Source organism: Capsicum annuum, chromosome 2 (assembly GCF_002878395.1).
Source record: "Capsicum annuum cultivar UCD-10X-F1 chromosome 2, UCD10Xv1.1, whole genome shotgun sequence".
In the NCBI taxonomy this organism is placed as follows: domain Eukaryota; kingdom Viridiplantae; phylum Streptophyta; class Magnoliopsida; order Solanales; family Solanaceae; genus Capsicum; species Capsicum annuum.
In genome coordinates, this window is record NC_061112.1 from 29910501 (window position 1) to 29934830 (window position 24330).

At 33.8% G+C, this 24330-nt stretch overlaps 1 protein-coding gene across 1 annotated transcript; it reads left to right on the forward strand.

Annotated features, from left to right (window-relative positions):
• The first annotated feature begins 1930 nt into the window (after positions 1 to 1930).
• LOC107858434 (5'-adenylylsulfate reductase 3, chloroplastic) lies at positions 1931 to 4939 on the forward strand. Its single transcript, XM_016703088.2, has 5 exons — positions 1931 to 2165; positions 2266 to 2421; positions 2698 to 2827; positions 3626 to 4424; positions 4561 to 4939. The coding sequence occupies exons 1-5, from the start codon at positions 2093 to 2095 to the stop codon at positions 4789 to 4791; spliced, it is 1389 nt and encodes a 462-aa protein (XP_016558574.1). The 5' UTR covers positions 1931 to 2092; the 3' UTR covers positions 4792 to 4939.
• Positions 4940 to 24330: the final 19391 nt, after the last annotated feature.

The window sequence follows — 24330 nt, forward strand, 5'->3', positions numbered from 1 at the left end:
GATAAAGAGGAAACAACGTCTACAATAGCTAAGAATGGTACCAAGAGGAAATAGAGACATTTATATAGCTAGGTCAATTTGAAAGTTGGGTCGGATCCACAACATTTTTCAGATTTTGTACCATTTGGTTCTTGGGACAGATGCTTTTGTTAATTTCTTTTTTTATTCAATAAAATGACTGGAAAGCATCAAAAATTTATTTTTTTAAAAAAAAAACTTTTTCTTTCTGAAGGATTTGGGCATGTATGGAGTTCATCCAACATTGTGTTTCGTTAGTTATTAGAATATTCTTTCTGGTCAATTTTTACCATTCATATTTGATTGACAGGCCTCTTAATAAATAAGTTTATTATAACCGTTTTGAATAAAGTAAATAATTTAAAAAATAACTATAATTCATAATAGAAATAATTTGAAAATTAAATAATTTTTTAATTTTAATTTTGTTAAACTAAATGAGTGAAAAAATATATATATAAAATAATTATTTAATCTATTTCAATTCATGTAACACACTTTTTCTTTTTTAAATTTATGCAAAAAAGATTGTTACCTTTTCTTATATATAATTAGAACTGTTTTAACTTAGCAATTCATCTTTTATTTTTAATTAAATAATTTTGGCTATATAAATGGTGAAGAAGTGTTTTAGACCACTCATTTTTTTTTTTTTAAATAAAACTTTGCGTATGCAAATTGAAACTTTTGCAAAAAAATTTACAGGCGAAATGGACTCTTGGACCCTTATACTTGTCCTGATTTATAAAGAAGATACTTTTAGTTATATTTTTGTCATCGAGACCCTTTAACCCATTAAAAATAAATTTTTGAATCCTTTACCCATCAAAACATAGCGTTCTAAATTTTTTTTCATCCAACTAATATGAGTGTAATACACTTTCTGACATATTGCATGCCATATCATTTTTCAATGATACGTAGGAAATTAAATATTCAGAATATATATAAAATATATATAATATTTTTAAAAAATTAATTCTAATCTGTTTTAGGTCAGCATACATTTTCTTCGGCCTTTTTTCCTTTTTTATGATTATTGCATAATCAAGTGACCATTAACATTAATTTATTCATAATCCATACCAATAATTCTTCATTCCCTTTTTCATTAATTAAACATTGATAAACTTTTTCCACAATTTTTTCTCTTTCTTGTTCATTTTTATCTGTTTTCTTTATTTATAAAAAAATAATTTAATGTGATTTAGGACATGGAAGGACGGTGGGGGATAACGGAAAAGGAGTATGTGTGTGTGCTGGGTAAGGGTGAGGGATGGGAGAGAGGAGCTGGTGCGGGGTGGGGAATAGCTGGTGCGGATTGGGAGTGGGGAACGATTGGTAGGGGTTGGGGGTGGGGTAGGGGGTGGGAATTTAGCACATGGAAAGAGGGTGGGGGACAGGGGGAAAGAGAGTGTGTGTGTGTGTTAGGTGAGGGTGAGGGAAGGAGAAGTGCGGCTAGTGCGAGTTGGGGTGGGGGACGGGGGAGAAAGGGTGGGGAATGAGGCTGGTGCAAGGGTGGGAGAGGGGTCAGTGAAAAAGAAGAAAGGCTCAATTTTTTTTAATTTACAATTATTTTTTTTAGAAAAATAAAAGCAAACAAATTGGCTTTACAAGCCAAAAAATCATGTGTAAAATACATGTTTTTTCATATCATCAAGTTAATATTACATATGCAAAAAAGAGTTTTAAAAATTTATTTTTAATGAGTTTAAGGATTTAGATAACAAAAATATAAGTAAAAGTGTTTACTTTAGAGAAGCCACAAATGACCATTTTGCCAAATTTATAAAATGTACTATTTCATCAATCCTACGTGACGGAAGCACTGATGCACATATTGCCACACAACAATGCCACATCAGACTTCTCGTCCTGATTCCAAAACACGTCCAGGTTCAATGTACCTACAAGGTAGCCTTCTTTTCTGGTTCCTTTATCATCCATCCCAAGTTTTTCTCTCTTCAAATCTTGAAATACCCTGCAATACTCGCACCATTTCCATACCCTATCTGCACAATTCATCAACAATTTAACGTGAAAAATTGTCTCTTCAGTTGGGAAAATTCATAAAATGGCTTTGGCTTTCACTTCTTCTAGAGCAATTCATGGCTCTTTGTCTTCATCTTCACATGAACAACCCAAAGGTAACCTATTATTTTTCACTTATATGATAATTCTATCATTTGGCTTCAATTACTTTTCTTTTTCTTGGATTTTTTCATCACAATTATTTTATCTTTGCAGTATCCCAATTGGGTAAATTTCAGCTATTAGATCAGCCAAAAGTACCATCGAAATTGTTGAATTTTTCTTCGAGGCGTTGTGCTGTGAAGCCATTGTATGCTGAGCCTAAAAGGAATGAGTCAATAGTTCCGTCAGCAGCAACAATTGTTGCTCCTGGTATGTTGAATTTCATGGCTTGTCTTTGTAGGTAGCTGATTGAATAGCTGATTTAATTCAATTTATTTGTCTGGTTTTGACTTGACATGGAATTTAAGAAAATAAACAATTTTTTTGAATGATCATATGTCAGGTGCGAACTAATAATTAAAAAGTTGCCAAAAAGGAAAGACATTTTTTTTGAACGGACTAAAAAGCGAACTAGTGCAGGCAAATTGAAATAGAAGGAGTAATTCTCTTGCACAAAAATTGATTTGCTTTGCTATGTATAAGCAGAGGTAGCAGTGAAAGTGGTAGAGGCAGAGGACTTTGAAAAACTGGCTAAGGATCTTGAAAATGCTTCACCTCTTGAGATTATGGATAATGCCCTTGAGAAATTTGAAGATGATATTGCCATCGCTTTCAGGTACTGATCTTTGTTATTTTTGTTGTATTAAGTTGATGGATTGTACTACTTCATGCCCAACTCTAAATAATTGTATGAAACCCCGTGTAAGTGAAAGTGTAAGAATTTTAAAGTTAATTGAGGAGCACAATTTGAAAAACCTAAATTAATGACTTGCTTAGTATTTGAATTATCCTATGCTTGCTTGGACTCTTCAAAAGTGTCCGTGGGTGCGTGTTGGATTCTCAAAAAGTAGTGTATTTTTGGAAAATCTGACACGGGTGCGACATTAAAAGAAAAGAGCACGTGCAACTTGGCAATTATCCAAGGAAGATAATGTATCTCAATATAGCCGCAGCCGATCAATGTAATTGACTCTGTGCTTGTTCTTCATTGATTGATGCCGGATGGAACTCATTTTGCAATGCTATTTCGTTAATTTATCTTCATACACATTTTGACTTGGCACGGAGTTTAAGAAGGTAACGAATACTTTTAAATCTTGTGGTCTTATACTGAAATACCCTTTAACGTTGTGGTCTTAAATATGTCATGTTGGAAGTTGGAACTTAAGAGTTGCCAGAAAAGAAAAGAGTCATTCTTTTAGAAACAGACTAAAAAGGAAAGTAAGAAAAAAAATGAAACTGAGGGAGTAGCTTGCGCAGTCTTCATCATATAGAAATTTGCTATGGAGAAATTCCTGATGGATATGCCGTTTTACTTATCCACATGAACTGTGAATTTCTGCCTGCACTTATTTATGATGATTTTCAGTGTCTCCCTAAGATGATGCTCTTTAACACTAGCTTTACTTTACAGTGGTGCAGAAGATGTTGCTTTGATAGAGTATGCACATTTAACTGGTCGACCATTTAGAGTGTTCAGCCTTGATACTGGAAGGTTGAATCCAGAGACTTACCAACTTTTTGATGCTGTCGAGAAGCACTATGGCATTCGCATCGAATACATGTTTCCTGATGCTGTTGAAGTTCAGGCTTTAGTAAGGAGCAAGGGTCTTTTCTCATTCTACGATGATGGCCACCAAGAATGCTGCCGTGTTAGGAAAGTTAGGCCCCTGAGGAGAGCCCTCAAAGGTTTACGTGCCTGGATCACGGGGCAAAGAAAAGATCAGTCCCCCGGAACTCGATCTGAAGTTCCAGTTGTTCAAGTAGACCCCTCTTTCGAGGGATTGGATGGTGGATCTGGAAGCTTGGTGAAGTGGAATCCAGTGGCTAATGTAGAAGGCAAGGACATATGGAACTTCCTACGTGCGATGAATGTGCCCGTTAACTCTTTGCATTCCAAAGGTTATGTCTCCATTGGATGTGAACCTTGCACCAGGCCGGTCCTGCCTGGGCAACACGAGAGAGAAGGAAGGTGGTGGTGGGAGGATGCAAAGGCCAAGGAATGTGGCTTACACAAAGGAAATATCAAAGATGAAAGTGCAAATGGTAATGGGAACAGTGCTGTCCAAGCAAATGTCAATGTTGCTGATATTTTGGACACTAAGGACATTGTTAAGTTGAGTAGACCTGGAGTTGAGAACCTATTGAAATTGGAAGACCGAAGAGAGCCTTGGCTTGTCGTTCTTTATGCTCCTTGGTGCCGCTTCTGCCAGGTAATTGATCATTTAATCTTTGAATAACTGTTGCATCCCACCAGCACACGGCCAAGTATTTCCTTGTTGATGGATTTTTTCTTCTCATGAATGCTTTTGGGAATTAGCTTGATGTTTTGTAATTAAATTTTCACAGGCAATGGAAGGATCATATGTTGAATTGGCAGAGAAGTTGGGAAGTTCGGGTGTAAAGGTAGGGAAATTCAGGGCAGATGGTGAGCAGAAAACATTTGGACAGCAAGAGTTGCAGCTGGGAAGCTTCCCCACAATACTATTCTTTCCTAAGCACTCTTCACAGCCAATTAAGTACCCATCAGAAAAGAGGGATGTAAACTCCTTGCTGGCTTTTGTCAATGCTCTTAGATGAAGGCAAATGGTGCTTCATATGTCATAGTTCTTTATTAACACACATAGAAGTAATAGAAGAGGGACTTGAGTTGTCGAATACATTTCTTTTCTGTCGTGGATTCTGTGATAAAGATCTTGCTGCTTTGTCAATATCAAGGTTTTCTCCACATTTCTCTCCCCTTTTCTGTTTGTTTTTATGATTAAACGACTATATAAAATAGTGTGACTAGTTCAATTTGGCTGGCTCACTTGGAGTCATTGGAACAAGCGCATTGAACATATGAAAACCAAATAGATTAGGCATGTCCCTCACAAACAAGCCTCGTTACTTTGGCACAATGTATAAAAACGAGTTTAGAATAAAACGGAACAGTATCTTACATAGCGTAAACTTGGACTTTCAGGAAAAAGACATCCTATTGGATTTGGTTTTATGAACTAGATATATTTTGCAAACTCTAACTAGATCTAAATTAACTTGGACTTAATTAAAACTATAAATAATTAATCAAATTCTATTATTTCCTTTAGTCCAATAAGTGAATTTTAAGCTATTTTTTAATGTCCAAAATAAGTGACTTTTAATGTGACTGAAATTAAAAGAGGAGTTTGATGTATCTAGAAGGGTTAAAATGGAAAGTAAAGTACAATTCAATAATTCATGCTCTAGTTTCTTTTGCTTAATATTTCATTCATTGTCATTTAATTTTGTGTCTATTACACAAAAGTTATTTTTCTTCCATTCATTACATATAAGTCATTTTACTTTATTTCAGCCATCACAAAAGTCACTATGATCGAATTTATCAATAATTTCACCGAAAAAATAATGTGACAACTAATTAGTTCTTACTTTTAATTTAAGAGAATATAATATATTACCCATTTCTTGACTCTTTTTATATGTGTCCAATTAAATTTTTCTTATTAATTAAATAATAGAACATTACTAATTTTTTTAATAAATTAGGCTACCTAGTGAAGAGTATTTTCATAAAAAAAAATTGATTGATATTTTTATGAAACTAAAATTATACTTATATATAAGGGAGGATACCAAAATTTGGTAGTCCTCACAATGACATTATGATAGTTTTAATTTTCTTAAAATCTTCTAAAATTGTGACATATGGTTGGTAAATTACTTTTCTCGTATAAAATTGTGACATGTAGTTGATAAAATTACTTTTCTCCCACTAAAATTGTGACATTTTGTTGATAAAATTACTTTTCTTTCTCTAAAATTGTGACATGTAGTTGATAAAATTATTTTTTTCGTACATTTCTTGCCACTTGGACCTTTGCATTCAGTATATCATAAAAATATAATAAAGTACTCTATTTATTGAGTTTGTCTTTGTACTTTTAATTGTTTGACTAATAGGTTAATTCTCTTAGGAGTTTTATTATAATATTTAATTTTTGATAATACATATTGTTTGATTAATTCAATTGATAAATATAAAAATTTAATATCCAATAATTTATTTTATTAATTAAATTATTTATATTTTGTGACTTTTAGTAATACAACTGTCAATAATATTATTTGTACAAATTTTGATAATAGTTATTCGATGACAAAATTAAAAAAGATTTTTTTTTTTAAAACTATCATATTTCTATTTTATGTGTTTTGAAGAATTATCTTGTTTATTACTCTTTTTTGATGCACCTTTTTGGCAGATGAATGCAATATTATGAAATGCTTCACAAAAATATCGATCAGTTTTTTTATTATGAAAATAGTCTTCATTACATAGCCTAATCTATTAAGAAATTGATATTCTTCCGTTATATAATCAATAAGAAAAATTAGGTTGGCCACATATATATAAAAAGATCAAGATATGGGTAATATATTATATTCTTTTAAATTAAAATTAAGAACTAATTAATGTTGTCACATCATTCTGGTGGGATTATTGTATAATCAGACCATAGTGACTTTTATGACAATCATAATAAAGTAAAATGATTTTTGTGATGGTCGGAGCAAAATAAAATGACTTTTGTGTAATAAATAAAAGAAAAATAACTTTTGCGTAATAGACACAAAGTTAAGTGACCATGAATGAAATTTACTCATGTATATTGAGGCAAAAATTCATTTATTTTGAACTAAAGGGAATAGTTCCTACTACAATTAGAGTGTTTGAATTGACTTATTATTTACGTGGATGTCTACAGATTTAGCTCCTCTCCGTTTCTCTTTTTTCATTTTCTTCAAGTTCTTACTTGGATTGATGACACATGCCATAATTTATAATCAGTGGATTAATTAACTAAACTAAAGTTCTAACCATGATTTAAGTAGTTAATTTCTTTCATATACTTCATTTATCTCGAACTATTAGACATTTTTGCTTTTTGCACAATCTTTAAGGAGAAATTAATAAGTAGTGTAAATGATTAATATCACCTTATTTTATCTTTAGTTAGATAAATCTTCTCCAATTAATATGAATATAAATGAAAAAAAATGATTAATTATCTCTTGAATTTTTAAACATGTCAATTATTTTGATACAATTTTTTTATAAATATGCCAAATAATTTAAGATAAAGGAAGTATTTGATTTCAAAATATTTTTACAATCCCAAAATTTAGTTGTATATTATTTCTTTCAAACCTTTCTTAGCTTTTGAGTAAATGCTTGTCGTACATTTTTTTTGTCCCTTGAGAAAAGACATCATTTTCCCCGAACTTGTTATCTCAACTCACTTTAGCACTTAAACTAAGCTTTCGTTTATTTACCCCCCTTAACATGTTTAAAGTAAATTATTTTTACCCCTCAAGACTGAATACCACTCTCACAACGAAGAGTGTGTTACACTCACCTACACATCAACGCCACGTCGGAGCCACGTCAGAAATTAATATTTTTCTAAAAAAAAAAATTAATCCCCCACATATTATGCTTATATATATATATTTTTAAATAAAATATATATATATATATATATTTATTTATATATATATAAATAAAATAGTATATATATATATATATATATATTTATTTATTTATTTATTAAATAAAAAAGGCACCCCACCCTCATTTTCTTTCTTCTTCACCCCAACCCACCCCCTACCCCTACCCTGCAATTAACGCAGCCTCCCTCCTCCTCCTCCTCTTCCAGCGCCCCACCCCTGCCCCCACCTCCTCTTTCAGCCCCCACCCCTGCACTCATTTCTCTCTCTTTTTTTAGAGCACACACAATCATTCAAATTTTCTCATAAAATCAAAAGTTTCAATTTCTACAAACAAATTTCAATTTCTGCAAATTCATTCCATCAAACAAATTCATTCAATCATTCTGTCAAACAAAGCTTACGAAATTCAAACCAAACATTCAAATTTAGATACGAAATTCAAATTTATGGATTAAACCAAACATTCAAATTTATCTTTATAAATTACGAATTTTGTAATCCATAAAAATCAAGTTGCCACTTTAAATCAAAGCTTGCATCCAAACCAAACATCCAAATTTGTTTGTTGATTCAAATCAAAACTTGCATCAACAATCAAATTTTTTATACACATTTTTTTCTTATAAAATTGATGAAATCTAATAACAATGAAGATGGTGGTTTTGAAGAAGGAGAAAAGGGATTGCGTGGGGTAGGGGTGAAGATGTACGAAAAAAATAAAATAAAGGGGTGCGGGGTGGGGGTAGGGGTGGAGGTGTAAGAAAAAAAATAAAAGAAAGGGATGCGGGGGTGCGGGGGCGTAGGGAGAGGGGCGAGGGGTGAGGGGTGAGGGGTGGGGGGTGAGGGGTGAGGGGTGAGGGGTGGGTGGCATTGAAGAAGAAAGGGTGTGATTTGGATATAAATGATAAGAAATAGTGTAATTTGGATATACAGGAGAAGTTTAGTGTGATTTGGATAAATATATTATATAAAAGTGGGATCATTCTTTTTAAAAAATTAAATCACGTATTTTTTTCTTTTAAAAAAAAATATCACGTCCGCATTAGGGTTTAAATTAATACACTTTAAAGATGTTAAGGGGGTACATAAATGAAAGATTAGTTTAAGTGCTAAAGTGAGTTGAGGCGACAAGTTCAGAGGGGAAATGATGTCTTTTCTCTTTTCTTTTTTATACCTTTTGTAATATGATTACATGGCCATTAGAGGTGTACATATGTCGGGTTGGTTTGGTTTTTCATTAAAATATAACCAAACCAATAATGTCGATTTTCTAAATTTATAAACCAAACCAAACCAATATACAATCGATTTTTTTATTTCGGTTTTAGTCATTTTTTTTTGGTTTTTCGATTCTTTTGGATTCTTTACAATTATAATGTAGTTGAAGAAAAAAATTAAATGTTTTCACTAAAAGATAAAAAAATAATGGTTATAGAGTAGTTCCAATAAAAATTAAGTTGACAAATTACTAAGACGTCTAAACTACTATCTCTCAAAGTAATATTATGTGGATACCCAGTGGTTCAATTTCTAATTCACTAGTCATAGTAGCTTGTCTGAAAGTTCCCTTCACATAAAATGTGAGCATACAAAAGAATGAAGTATTGGAGACAACTTATTAAAAGCTTAACTCTATAAAATAATTAACTATAAAATAATACCATAAGAAAAAGGAGAAAGAAGAGAAACAACCCAAATTACAACTTGATGAATGAAGAGAATGAGAAAAGGAAGATGAAAGTAAGACGAAGAAATAATGAGAACTCTCTGAAAACTTGGAAAGTAAAATGTAAAGTGAAGCAATTGGAGAATTTTAGTTTTTTATATTAAAATTGAGCTTTGTATTAATTTATTACTAATGGACAAATATTATAATTAAATGCCAAGAATATATATATCTATTTTCTGAATATAAAAAAGTAATAAAAGTAATTAGAAAGTAGATTATAAGTAATATTTTTTACATATAAGAAATTAAAATTATATATGTATTATGTCGGTTCGGTTTGGATTTGGTTTGATTTTTTTTTTGCTCATACCAAATCAAACCAAGAATGATCGATTTTTTTTCCCAACACCAAACCAATCAAACCAAACCATAAGTCGATTTTTTCCTTGATTTGGTTTGATTCATCGATTCGATTTGACTTAGCGATTCAGTTTGTACAACCCTAATAGCCATGATAATCTTTCAAATATTTTGCGGTGCCACATATTTGCTCACATTCAAGTTCAAAAATACAAAATATAAAGGTAGACTCCAACTTATTATAATACGATCAAATGAACTTTAACAAAAAAAAAAAATTGCCAAAAAAGAAAAATGTTGCACGGCAGAAAATTATTCTGAGCAAAAAGATGAATTTTTATATATTTAGGAATGATATAATATATAGCTAGATGTTTGGGATTCTAATAATATTTTGGGAGCAAATATATGGAAGTAATTAATTATTTTAATTATGATTAAAATTTTATTTTAGTTAATTAAATCTCATTCATTTGATTATAAAATATGACATGTGTCCTGACAAAATGAAAATAAGAGAAATGGGAGGAGGCAAATCCGATGTCCAGTAAATGTAATCCCTCCATCTTAATATTTATTACTGTTTTATCATTATGTTTCTAAGAAGTGTTTAGTTGGAACAAGTTATTTCGGGATTAGTTATCTTAGGTTGGATAATTTATCTCATAATTATGACATAAATAGTGAGATAAATAATTTTGTGACTAACTAATAACTCCAATTAAACGCAAGATAAAATAATCCTGCATTTTATTTTGGAAACTTATAATTTATACCTCACACCAAATGACTTCTAAATGTTATGGCTTCCACCTCCTCCATGATCTTTCTTGACAATGTGATGTTTATGATATTTTTTATATGCCTTTACGTAATACTATAAATACAGACATAAGGTTTGATATTGGACGCACTTATATGTACTTGAAAACCTTGATGCTTGGAAGAATAAAAAAAAATTCTCTTGTTTCTCTTTATCTTATTTACTTTCTTCTTTCAGATTGTTATGCTTTTAGTTTTATTTCACAATAAAGTAACAACAAAAGCTAATTTCTGCTACTTATCAACAAAGTGGGTAGTATTCGTGTTAATAGGATACATATATGTCCTAACATGTTAGTATTGATTATTGGTTTTAATTTCATGTGTCATCATCATATTGGGTAATACTAACACATTGAAAATGAAAAGGGGTGACGGAAGTGAGCAGTGAACATTTTTTTGATTTCTTGATTTCAGGAACCTATTTTAGATTGTGCATCATTAATTTTCTTTTTTGTGAAAATACTTTCCGTTGAAAAGGAATAGCCAAACACATTGTCAGGCTTCTCAACTTGCCACGATCTTTCACTTTGACATCTAAAATCAACGTTATTCATTTTAAACACCTAAATCATTCTCTAACTGTGTCATTTTGACATTTTTTGCATAATTAGCAAAAAAAAAATACTATGTGCGTTATTACACACGCTAATGACGTGTAAAGTGATGAATAAAATGGGTACATTTGTCATTTCTCTCTAACTTAATTCTTAAATAATTAATTTTGATTGAAATCGAAAAGTTGTCGATAAAATGGACCTTTTTGCCCCAAATAATTATAAAAAAGAAAAGGATTTGGCACTTATAAAAACTTAACCCCATCCCCACCAACCCCAATCATCTTCTCCAACACCCACCACCCGTATCCCCCCCCCCCCCCCCCCCTAAAAAAAAAAAAAAATCTTTTCTTCAGTCCCTTACCCCCACACATACACAATCGATCTTTTTTTAAAAAAAAAACTATAATTGGAGGAACTTTAGGGGGAGAAAAAAATCTGTTAATTCAATTCAATAATGGGGTAAAATTGAAGGAACTTTTTTGGAAACTATAACATGAACCGTATGGAGAGTATGTTGAGATTTCACAATTTGAAGAAAATTTCACAATCGAATTACATTTGACATTGTTTATTCTTTTATGTTAACTCTAAAATCTATCTCAAAACTTTTCACTACTGAAGGAGCTTAAAATTGAGTAAAATAGTGACGGAATTTGAGCTAGAATGAGTGATTGAAAATGACGAATTTATAGAAAGTGGAAGAGAAGGTTGACGGGACCATGGTTGTCTTTAAGGAGAAAGCCATGGTGCGTGAGTGGTTGGCGGAGAAAAGTGGGGAAAGTTTTGGAGGAGATCAAAAGGAAGAAGAAGAAGAAAAAAAATACAAATTAGTAAAATTTAAGTTCTCTACGCGCCTAAAGTGTGTTCAAGACACACAATGTGCCAAGTCACCAAAAGGTGACATTGTGACACAATTGATGACTACTTAAGATGTTTAAAATAAAAATCATTTACTTTAGATGTTAAAGTGAAAGATCGTGCCAAGTTGAGGGACTTGCTGATGTGTTTGGTCAAAACGAATTTGTCCTTTATAAATTCTATTGATTTATTTGTTTAAAAAATTATCGTTTCAAATATGATAAAGAATTTTTGGAACTTAATTACCGATCAATGCTTCTTTCTACTTCCACAGGCTACTAAGACTATTGGGAATTTATGAAAATAATTTGTTTATCTAGATTACTATTTGAAGCATGAGAAGTTACACACTTCTATCTTTTGAAGTTTCTTTACCAAATATATTTGCAAAAATTACTTAAAACTATCCTAACTTACTAATATTATTTGAAATTCCAACTCTCAAATTAATTACAAAAATTTCTTCTCACACTTTCTCTCTCCAACTATTCTATACATATCTCACCTAGCCATTTTTACACCAACTACTCCTCAAAGAATACCTAAAATCAAGAATCTCAATTAAGCAATTTTACAATTTTGAATACAACCGTGTTCTTCTCAACTTGCTCAACATCAAGTTTCAACTTATACTGACAAACTCCGTTATTATTATTCTTCAGTTGTATTTGGAGGTTAGTATAATTTCATAATTTTTTTCAACTTTATTAAATCAAAAATCGGTGAATCAGATTGTCGAGTTATTGTTCATTCACCAAATTAAGCATATTAATAGATTATGGTCCTTCGTTTAGTATTGAACTTAGTCAATTAGATGATATTCCTCAAACAAATCTTGTAGTTGGATTTGTTCCTGGAATTTTTGATAAGGATGATTTCAATTTTTGTGAAAATAGATCTAAACTCTGTGATGACCCCGCTATGATGAACAATTTAAGGAAGATTGATAGTAGAAGCAGTAAAAATCCCGTTGCTAATCTTCAAAGAGAAGAAAAAAAGATACATCACACGATCCTCTTCCAATGGTATAATGTTTTGTATCTGATACGTTTATAATATTAAGATACATATCATTTATATATATGATTAGAAATAGAAATATTTTAGTTGTTTTACATTTACCGATGCATAGTTCTAATATAACAGTTGTTGTTCTTTCAACCCTAATATATAGCATCATTATGTATAGGATGGATTAGCCATTATAAATATATACAAGATATTAAGCTCATATAGTATTAATCTAACAATTTTGCAATGTATATAACTATAACATATGGTTGATCTATATGATCAGAAAATCAACACATTTTAGTGCTTTTATATTTACTAATACATATCTCTAATATCAATGGTGTTTATTTTAATTTCTGATACATAGCATCGTTATGTATATGAATGATTTAGACAATGTAAATACATGCAAGATACATAAGCTCATAGTTTATTTAAGTTTTGTTTTAGAATAAACTAATATTTGTATGCAAAGTATATGATTACAAGGGATGAATTATGTAACAAAAAGAGTTCCACCTCATTTGTCACAATTCAAAACAAGGTCATGATGACATCTATTGCGGTTGAACCTTGATAAGTAAGCCAATCACTTAAACTAATAAGTAAGAAGAAAAATCATACCCCAATTTTCAAGGTGAGACTTCTAGAGTGAAGTTAGGCCATACAAGTACAATAATAACGGAAGTCTGAATAATAATGTTACCATACACCATCCAAAAATCTGGTGTCATAATGTAAGAACAATCTAAATACAAGTCTGAATAATAATATTACCATAAATCATCCAAAAATCCGATGGCATAATGTAAGAACAATCTAAATACAACTCACTACAAGAAGTACAACTGAAAATCCAAAAACTACAAGTCTGTCTCTGAATACAAAATAAAGACATCAACTGGATAGGAGGAGGTCTAAGGTCGACTCTGAAGGCATAGAGTGGCCACTACCTCAACAATGTCACCAACCAACTGCATGAACTTAGTTGCGATGCACTCATACCTGGATCTACATTAAAAGGTCATGGTAGGGGTGAGTACGGTCCACTTGTACTCAGTAGGTATCAGAAGCCAATTGAGCAAAGTAGAAAATAAGGTGTATAAATATATACTATGAACAAGTCACCTGCAATCAGAAAATATCTCAAACGGTAGCTCACACCATCTCCATTAACAATTTTAAATATAGCACATAAACAAATAAATAGGTATGTAAAAGAAACATATTATATATAACGAATAACACACAGAATCACAACACAAAGTATGCAAATGTGTGAAATGCAATGATGATGATGATCATGATTTGATATGATTGAGGTTATCACATAACCTCTGTATACACCTATCGATCCTCAGCAATTCCAAGTAGGATCCATAAGGGGTTCGCAATCCATATACTTTCTCAATACTCAATCTTAATCTCAATGTCCATATATCCTCTCTGACTCGTGGACTACGACAGAGAATTTTGTAAAAGTATCTCATTTTTTATCAAAAATAGGGTTTCCTTAATAGTACCAGTGTTTCATGAATGTATTCTGATATGATGGTGTAATGCTCACAACCAAACTAGTATCAAGATCTCAAATCCATTCAATATATATGTACAAGTGAGCTCAAAATCTACTCAATATGTCAACCATCTATGATTTAGCTTAAGTAATGTACAATTGGAATAGATATGCATGTAAGACATCAATAATACCACATTTACTCTAATTTGGGAATTTCTACCATGAATAGAGCAACCAATGTATATATGAGATCAGTAATATAAGATAAAGCCCCTTCATGAGCACACAATAGTAATAATATGATTTCCAAGATGGATTACCCACAACATGTTTTTATATACATATTAACTACACATTCCAGTTTGAAGAAAGTTAAGCCATAACCTACTCTGTGACGTTAAAATCCAAGCCTTAAGCCCTTAAACATAGAGCTTTTCCCTCTTGATCAACATCAAAATCAACTAAAACATACCATTATAGAATTTATACATTAAAATAAATCCAACGATACTCATATTGCCTATTTTTAAGTCGAACTCAAAACAGACCGCCGAAATAATTTTTTAAAAAGAAAGGGTAAAAACAAAATTGAGATCGATATTTAAAAGGGTTTTAAATGATATAAGAAAAGTAAAATAATTGAAATAGTGATTTAGGGATTACCTAAGCTTGAAAATGGAAGGAATTGCTCAAAACTCTCTTAATCCAAAGCTTAAAGTCTCAAAAATGAAAGAAAATTGCAAAAAAAAGGGGTTTTAAGCAACCCAACTGTGACCACTTAAGAGGTCATCTCTTAAGCGATTAAGAAGTCCATCCTCACGCAAAAGATCGCTTAAGTGTACCATTTACCTCTAAAGCTCCGATCGCTTAAGCGTTTATTAGTATTCTTTAGCAGTAGTTGACTGGCCTGCTAGTGACCGCTTAAGTGGTCCTTTGGCCGCTTAAGTAGATGCACCAGATTCAGCTGGATCAATAACTTTTCTAAGTTGCAAAGTTGTCGATCCACCTCTCAGGATTCGTTCAAAATCCCATTAAGGAAAACAAACTATGCTATTAGACTAAATTCGACGTTCCAAACTCAATAACGATATCCGATTTTCAAAAAAAGGTTGTTTTTATAGAAATGAACCTTAAAACCTAATATTATAAATTTTTGAACAAAGAGTCGAAATGAGATCCACAAACTGTAAAATCAAACCAATCATACTACCACCCCAAAAATCATGTTCCAGATTTTCTGGCGCAGTCCATTTTGCCATCCTACACACAGAACTATAAATATTGACCAAAGTCAACTATAAGGCCTTTATAATCTATAAACACCACAAACTAACACAAATCATTTTGAATTTAAACCGTGCCAACCATCCCCATATCCTAGAAACAACACATAGCAACCACAGGAATGGTTGTAATACCCCGAGACTCTAACCAATAGTGCAACCATGAATAAAGCTCATGAGAAATAAATTATAATGTTTTGGGTTGTTTTATGATAAAGGAGGGTGTGTATTAAGGCCTTAAAGATGTCCTAATGATTGGGTGAATCAAAATATTCCTTACCGATTGAATTCTTGGGAAGGATATTAGTATAGTCAACTTTAAATAAGCATATCTCTCATTATACTTGAAATTTTTGATATCATGACCTATCAAAATATAGATAATTGAATTAGCTTTCCATTGATACTAATTTCACCAAAATCCGATACCAGACCAAAGAGTTATACCCATTTTACTCCAGTAAGTCAATCTGGAAAAGGGTGACGACGTTTCTGACGGCCTGACACGTTTCTGACGACGTCGTCACATTTATGATGACATCGTCAGACTTAGACTAAAAATCATAAAATTTGACCCTTTTGTGGCGATATTTCGTAACGGCCTATCACGGGTCTGACGGCCTGTCACAGATGTTGTCAGCTATTTTTTTTCCAGTAATTTAGAGACATTTTGCAAGGGTATTTTGGTCTTTCCCCATCTTTTAGAGGACTCTATAAATATGAGAATCCCATCCAAATCCTAATTCCATCATTTTCTCTTCCAATTCTCTTGAGATAATATATCTAGAGTTATATCAAGAACATAAATCTTCCAAGAATCATCCATAAATCTTCAAAATTTCTTCAAGAACCAAGTTCCTTATAGTGTGGGCTTCAAGAATTATTTATTTCAAGTGTGGATAAAGTCTCAAGTACTAAAGTTCATCTAATTTCAAAGATTAAGGTATGTAAGGTTTTGAACAAGAACACTTCTTTCGTTCTTGTGCCCAAAGATTTAATTTCTATTGAATTTCATTTGCAAAGTGGGTTTACACCCAAATTACTTTATCAAGGATTTATGAGATTTGAGCTATACAAGATTGACACATATTACTACTTCATTGTCTTATTTCTTAAATTAAGAATTTATGTCACGAGTTGTATATTGTTATCATGAAATGATAATTTCTGAGTGATTTATGATAAGTGTCATGATTTATGTTTTTCCATGAGAAGTTTGTCTATTGAATATATATTGATATTGAGCTTGAGAGTCAAGAACGAGTTCTATGATGTTTTTTGGAAGATTTGATACTTGATATGATTTGATAAGTAAGTGTACTTGATGATGAGAAAGATTATTTTGAGATTTAGTCCAGTTAGGAATCCACAAGTTGATTATGATTTACAAGTGAGATATATATTTATATTTTGGTCTTCATGATAGACCCTTGAGTTGATTAAGGTAGATTTCCTAACGCGTTCTGAGCTTAAGTCTGGGAGTAGTATTTAGCACCGAGCGAGAAGTATGGGTTCAGCGCATCCTACTTTTCCAGAACTACGTGCCACCGTAGGATTAAGATTAAGGGCCAAAGACCAAGAAAGTTATCACTAAAGTTAAGGTTCTACTCCGATGACAAGGATAGAACAGCTCTCCCCAACGTGAGCAAGACATTGGACTCCTTGTAAGATCACATGGTTTATGTCGGTTATAAGAAACTCCCAAGTCCATAATAGTCCAAGTTTCATGAGTTACCGAGTCACTCTAAGTCATGAGTCAAAGAGTTTGAGTTGAATCCAACGGTTTGTGATATTTATGAAGTATGTGTTATTATTTATGATTTATGGAAAATATATTTCAGGTAACTCAAGCGAAGAGAGTTATTATTATCAGCATGCATGATTTTCTTATACATTTATGATATTATTTAAATGTTGCCTGCACCCCCACGTACTCAGTACATTCCCAAGTACTGATTCCCATACTCTTCTGTATTCTATATTTTCTCGTGATATAGGTTCAGATGATCAGTCTCAGCAGTGATAGTGATCTTCAAGTACCTCCATCTACATTCGTACAGTTGGTGAGTCCTCATGGTTCGAGGACTTATGTCCCCGATTTTTGTCTTGATAGTAATGGTTGTTTATTTCCAGTTCAGTACGAGTCAGTTGGTGATCTGTCCCAATGGTTCCTCAGTCTTATGTAGTAGAGGCTTTGTCAGACTAGAGTACTAGTATGTACAGAACTTCAGTATTTTGATTGTACAGGATAGTGTTTCTTTGTATTCCAGTATGTTCATGACATGGGATCTTGGAGAGTTACAAGCTTGGTATCAGAGCCTAAGATTTAAAAGAGTCCTAAGGAGTCTGACAAGCCGCGTTACATTGTCTTGATCATCGGTGTGTAGTGTGCCACATCTATGAGCAAGAGGTTACAGGACATTTTAGGAAAAGTCATTTCTTTCTTTCAGAAGTCTTTCGTGCCTACGACTGTTTCTCTCTGCTATTAATTCATGCTCTCTTATGACAGAAAATGCCTTCTCGTAGAGCTCATAGAAACAACGAACGACCTCAACCTGTTGACCCTTTAAATGAGACTGTGACTCATGTTGAATTTTGGGCAGCTTTTCAGGCGCTAGCCCAGGCAGTTACCGCCAATGCTCAGGCAAATGTTCAGGCCGCTGTTCCACCTCTATAAGAAGGTAATTCTGCAGCAGCTCGAGTTTGGGATTTTATGCGGATGAATTTGCCAGAGTTTTATGGGTCAAGGGTAGGTGAGGACCCACAGATGTATCTTGATGAGGTAAAAAATATCACCCAAATTATGCATGTAACGGAGGAAAAAAGTGTGGAGCTAGCTTACTATCGCTTGCAATATGTTTCTTATGATTGGGTAGAGTTGTGGAGGAAGAGTAAAGGGGAGGATGCCGCTCCCATGACTTGGCAGTTGTTCCAGGACACATTCTTAGACTGATTCTTACCCCTAGAGCTGAGGAAAGGAAAACTAGAAGAATTTATGAACTTGATACAAGGCTCCATGACAGTTAAGAAATATTGTCTTAAATTTAACCAGTTGTCGAAGTATGCTCCCGGTATGATGGTTGATTCCAGGACCAGTATGAGTAAGTTTTTGACTGGCATATTGAGTTAACTTATGAAAGAGTATAGATCCGCTATGCTCAATAGGGACATGGATCTTTCTAGATTGATAATACATGCCCAAAAGATTGAAGTAGACAAGGTGAAAGAGAGAGAGAGAGTAAGAGGGAATAAGAGAGTTAGATCAAAGTAGTAGGGGTATAGTCAGAGTAGATTTTCTGAAGGGATCCACCCTCAATTTTAGAGCCGTTCTTTTATGCCAGCACCGTCATCAGCTAGTACTCCCATATCCAGAGTCAAGCAGGAGTAGGGTAATAGACCTACTGTGTCTGGGTCTCAGGACAGTGTAAGTAATAGACCTAACTATCCCCTACGTACTAAGTGTGGTAGGACACATCTTGGAGAGTGTATGGCTGAGTGGAGAGGTTGTTTTGGTTATGGTAAGTTGGGACATAAATTCAGGGATTGCCCATATGCTAGACAGGGGATCCGTGATGTTCATCCCCAGAGTTAGGCTATTAGTGCTCCAGCCCCTTGGTTTTATCCTACTCCTCCTCAAGGTGCCTCGTCTAGTACTGTTGGTGGTCAATATCAGAATCGCTTTTATGCTATACTACCTCTCCAGGAGAAGGAGGATTCACCAGATGTTGTTGTTGGTACGCTCCGTGTATTTTATTTTGATGTGTATGTATTGATGGACCCTGGGTCAAGTCTTTCTTATATGACTCTGTTAGTGGCTGTGAATTTTGAGATCAATGCTGAAAAGATTCCTGAGCCTTTTCTAGTTTCTACTCCAGTAGGTGAACCTGTTATTGCTAAGCAAGTATATAAGAAGTGTCCTATCACTGTTCTTCACAGAGTTATGTTTGCAAATTTGATTGAGCTATACATGGTTGATTTTGACATTATTCTCGGTATGGATTGACTTCACTCTTGTTATGCGTCTATAGACTATCGTAGCCGTGTAGTTAAGTTTTAGTTTCCTAATGAGCCAGCCTTTGAGTGGTTCAAAAATTTTGTATCTCCTAGGAGTCATTTCATATCCTATCTTAAAGCTAGGAAATTGATATCTAAGGGTTGCATCTATCAATTGGTACGAGTTAAAGATACTAAGTTCGAGACTCCGACCATTCAGTCGATCAATATTGTTAATGAGTTTTGTGATATTTTTCCAGAAGATCTCCCAGGGGTACCTCCCAATAGAGAGATAGAATTTGGGATTGATTTTTTCCCCAACAAGCATTCTATTTTTATTTCTCTATATCGTATGGCCCCCGCAGAACTTAAGGAGTTGAAAGAGCAACTCAAAGATATTATAGATAAGGGTTTTATAAGGCCTAACGTATCTCCTGGGGGTGCACCCATTCTGTTCGTGTGAAAGATAGTTCATTGCGGATGTGCATTGATTATCGTTAACTTAACAAGGTCACAGTCAAGAAAAAGTACCCTCTTCCTAGAATTGATGACCTATTTGATCAGCTGCAAGGTGATAACTATTTCTCAAAAATAGACTTAGAGATCCGATTATCACCAACTTAAAGTTAGGGAGTGTGATATTCCAAAGGCAGCTTTTCACTCCTGATATAGTCATTTTGAGTTCTTGGTCATGTCCTTCGGGCTAACAAATGCCCCAGCAGCCTTTATGGACCTCATGAATCGGGTGTTCATACAGTACCTGGATATGTTTGTTATTGTGTTCATAGATGATATTCTTGTATACTCCCGAAGTGAGAATGACCATGCAGATCATCTCCGAATATTCTTCCAAACCCTTAGAGATCGTCAACTATTTGCCAAATTTAGCAAGTGTGAATTTTGGCTAAGGTCAGTTGATTTTCTGGGTCATATTATTTCTTCTGAAGGTATTCGAGTTAACCCTCAAAAGCTAAAAGCTGTGAAAAATTGGCCTAGACCTATTTGCCCATCTGATATTAGGAGTTTCTTGGGTCTAGTTGGCTACTACCATCATTTTGTTGAGGGTTTCTCTTCCATTGTGTCTCCTTTGACTCGGTTGACCCAAAAGAAAATTAAATTCCTGTGGTCTAACTCTTACGAGAAGAGTTTTCAGGAGTTGAAGACTCGACTCAATTCGGCCCCTGTGTTGACCCTTCCAAATGGTGTAGATGATTTTTTGGTGTACTGTGATGCTTCTAGAGTTGGGTTGGGTTGCGTGTTGATACAGAAAGTTAAGGTTATAGCCTATGCCTCCCGACAGTTGAAACCGCATGAGAAGAACTACCTAACCCATGACCTCGAGTTAGCTATAGTGGTTTTTGCATTGAAAATCTGGAGACACTATTTGTATGGTGTTCATGTTGATGTCTTTACGGATCACAAGAGCTTGCAGTATGTGTTTACTCAGAGAGAGTTGAATCTTTTATGATATGAATGTACTGTATCACCCGAGAAAGGCTAATATAGTGGCAGATGCCCTTAGTAGGTCGTCCATGGGTAGTGTAGCACAGGTCGAGGAAGATAGGAAGGAGTCAGCTCGTGAGGTTCATCGTCTAGCTAGGTTGGGAGTTAGATTGCTTGATTTAGCTGAGGGTAATGTTTGGGTCTAGAGTAGTTTCGAGTCTTCTCTAGTTTTGGAAGTAAAGAAGAAGCAAGATATGGATCCTAGTTTGGTCAGACTGAAGAAGTCAGTTAAAGATCAAAAAGTGGAGGTTTTCTCCCAAGGGGGAAATGGTGTATTGAGATTTCAGAATAGATTATATGTTCCTGATGTTGAAGATTTAAGACAGAGAATTATGGATGAAGCGCATGGCGCGCGATATTGTACTCATCCCAGTGCTACCAAGATGTACCATGATTTGAGAGAAATCTATTGGTGGAATGGTATGATAACAGAAATAGCAAAATTTGTAGATAAGTGTACAACTTGACAACAGGTTAAGATAGAACACCAAACACCCGGTGGAATGATACAAGAATTCAGTATTCCTACTTGGAAATGGGAGGAAGTAAATATGGATTTTGTGACTGGTTTACCTCCTTCTCGACGTCATCATGATTCGATTTGGGTCGTTGTAGATAGGGTGACTAAGTCTGTCCATTTCTTACCAGTGCATACATCTTTTACCGCTGAGGACTATGCTAAGCTATACATTTGAGAGTTAGTCAGGTTGCATGGAGTTCCTTTGTCTATTATCTTCGACAGGGGTACTCAATTTACTTCTTATTTTGGAGGGATTTTTAGAAGGGTCTTGGTAGCCAAGTTCATCTTAGCTCCGCTTTTCATCCACAGACTGATGGTCAGGATGAGAGGACCATCCAGACCTTGAAGGATATGTTGCGGGCATATGTTCTTGATTTCAAAGGAAGTTGGGATAAACATTTGTCATTGATTGAATTTGCTTACAACAACAGTTTTTATGCTAGCATTGGAATGGCTCTATTTGAGGCTTTATAAGAAAGGCGATATAGATCTCCCATAGGTTGGTTTGAAGTGGGTGAAGTCGCTGTGAGTGGACCTAATGCTGTGTTTGAGGCTATGAAGAAAGTTAAGCTGATTCAGGAAAGGTTGAAGACAACCCGGAGTCGTCAGAAGTCATATGCAGATGTGAGAAGAAGAGCTCTTGAGTTTGAGGTTAACGATCTAGTGTACTTGAAGATTTCAGCCATGAAGGGGGTGAAAAGATTTGGTAAGAAGGGAAGCTTAGTCCCCGATACGTTGTCCCTTATAGAGTTTTGAATCGTGTTGGGAAATTATCTTATGAGATTGAATTACCTGCCAAGTTGTCAGCTGTCCATCCTATCTTTCACGTTTCTATTCTCAAGAATCACATTGGTGATTCTGTTGTTGTTGATCTGTCAGAAAGTTTCGATGTTCAGGATAGCCTTTCATATGATGAAGTTCCGGTTGAAATCCTAGATTATCAAGTTCGTAGACTAAGAAATAAGAAAGTTCCCTTGGTCAAAGTTCTGTGGAGAAATCAATCAGTCAAGGGTAATACTTGGGAAGCAAAAGCAGATATGCGAACCAGATACCCTTATCTCTTCTCCGCAAGTTCAAATTAAGCCGAAGGTACTATTCTTCCCTAATCCAGTTTCCTTCTAATCCAGTGTATTCAGCTATATGGTAATTCTCTCTATGATTCATGTATTTTGTGAAGTACTCAAAAGTTTAGAATGAAGTAATCCCTTTTAGTGAGTCGTTCTAGCTATACGTCCTCATTTTCTCTTGTTCTTGGCCTATCTAGCCCCATTCAAGGACGAATGTTTCCAAAAAGGAGATATTGTAATACCCCGAGACTCTAACCAATAGTGAAACCATGAATCAAGCTCATGAGAAATAAATTATAATGTTTTGGGTTGTTTTCTGATCAAGGATCGTGTGTATTAAGGCCTTAAAGATGTCCTAATGATTGGGTGAATCAAAACATTCCTTACCGATTGAATTCTTGGGAAGGATATTAGTATAGTCAACTTCAAATGAGCATATATCTCATTATACTTGAAATTTTTGAGCTCATGAACTATCAACAAATAGATAATTAAATTAGATTTTCAACGATACCAATTTTGTCAAAACCGATACCGGAGCAAAGAGTTATACCTATTTTACTCCAGCATGTCAATCTGGAAAAGGGTGATGACGTTTCTGACGGCCTATCATGTTTCTGATGACATTTCTGATGACGTCGTCATATTTTTGACGACATTTCTGATGACATCGTCAGTCTTAGGCAGAAAATCATAAAATTCGACCCTTTTGTGATGACATTTCATGACGGCCTATCACGGGTTTGACGGCCTGTCACAGATGTTGTCAGCTATTTTTTTCAGCAATTTAAAGACGTTTTTGCAAGGGTATTTTGGTCTTTTCCCATCTTTTGGAGGCCTCTATGACTATGAGAATCCCATCCAAACCCTAATTCCATCATTTTCTCTTCCGATTCTCTTGAGATAATATATCTAGGTTTATATCAAGAACATAAATCTTCCAAGAATCATCCATAAATCTTCAAAATTTCTTCAAGAACCAAGTTCCTCATAGTGTGGGCTTCAAGAATTATTTATTTCAAGTGTGGATAAAGTCTTAAGCACTAAAGTTCATCCAATTTCAAAGATTAAGGTATGTGGGGTTTTGATATTGAGCTTGAGAGTCATGAATTTTGCAAAGTGGGTTTACACCCAAATTACTTTATCAAGGATTTATGAGTCTTGAGCTATACAAGATTGCACATATGACTACTTCATTGTCTTATTTCTTAAATTTAGAATTTATGTCATGAGTTGTATATTGTTATCATGAAATGATAATTTCTAAGTGATTTATGATAAGTGTCATGATTTATGTTTTCCATGAGAAGTTTGTCTATTGAATATATATTGATATTGAGCTTGAGAGTCAAGAACGAGTTCTATGATGTTCGAGTTCTATGATGTTTTTTGGAAGATTTGATACTTGATATGATTTGATAAGCAAGTGTACTTGATGATGAGAAAGATTATTTT

Coding starts and splice junctions, on each gene's coding strand:
- LOC107858434 (XM_016703088.2), top strand. CDS start 2,093: ATGGCTTTGGCTTTCACTTCTTCTAGAGCAATTCATGGCTCTTTGTCT. Junction 2,422..2,697: donor AGCAACAATTGTTGCTCCTG/GTATGTTGAATT, acceptor ATGTATAAGCAG/AGGTAGCAGTGAAAGTGGTA. Junction 4,425..4,560: donor CTTGGTGCCGCTTCTGCCAG/GTAATTGATCAT, acceptor AAATTTTCACAG/GCAATGGAAGGATCATATGT.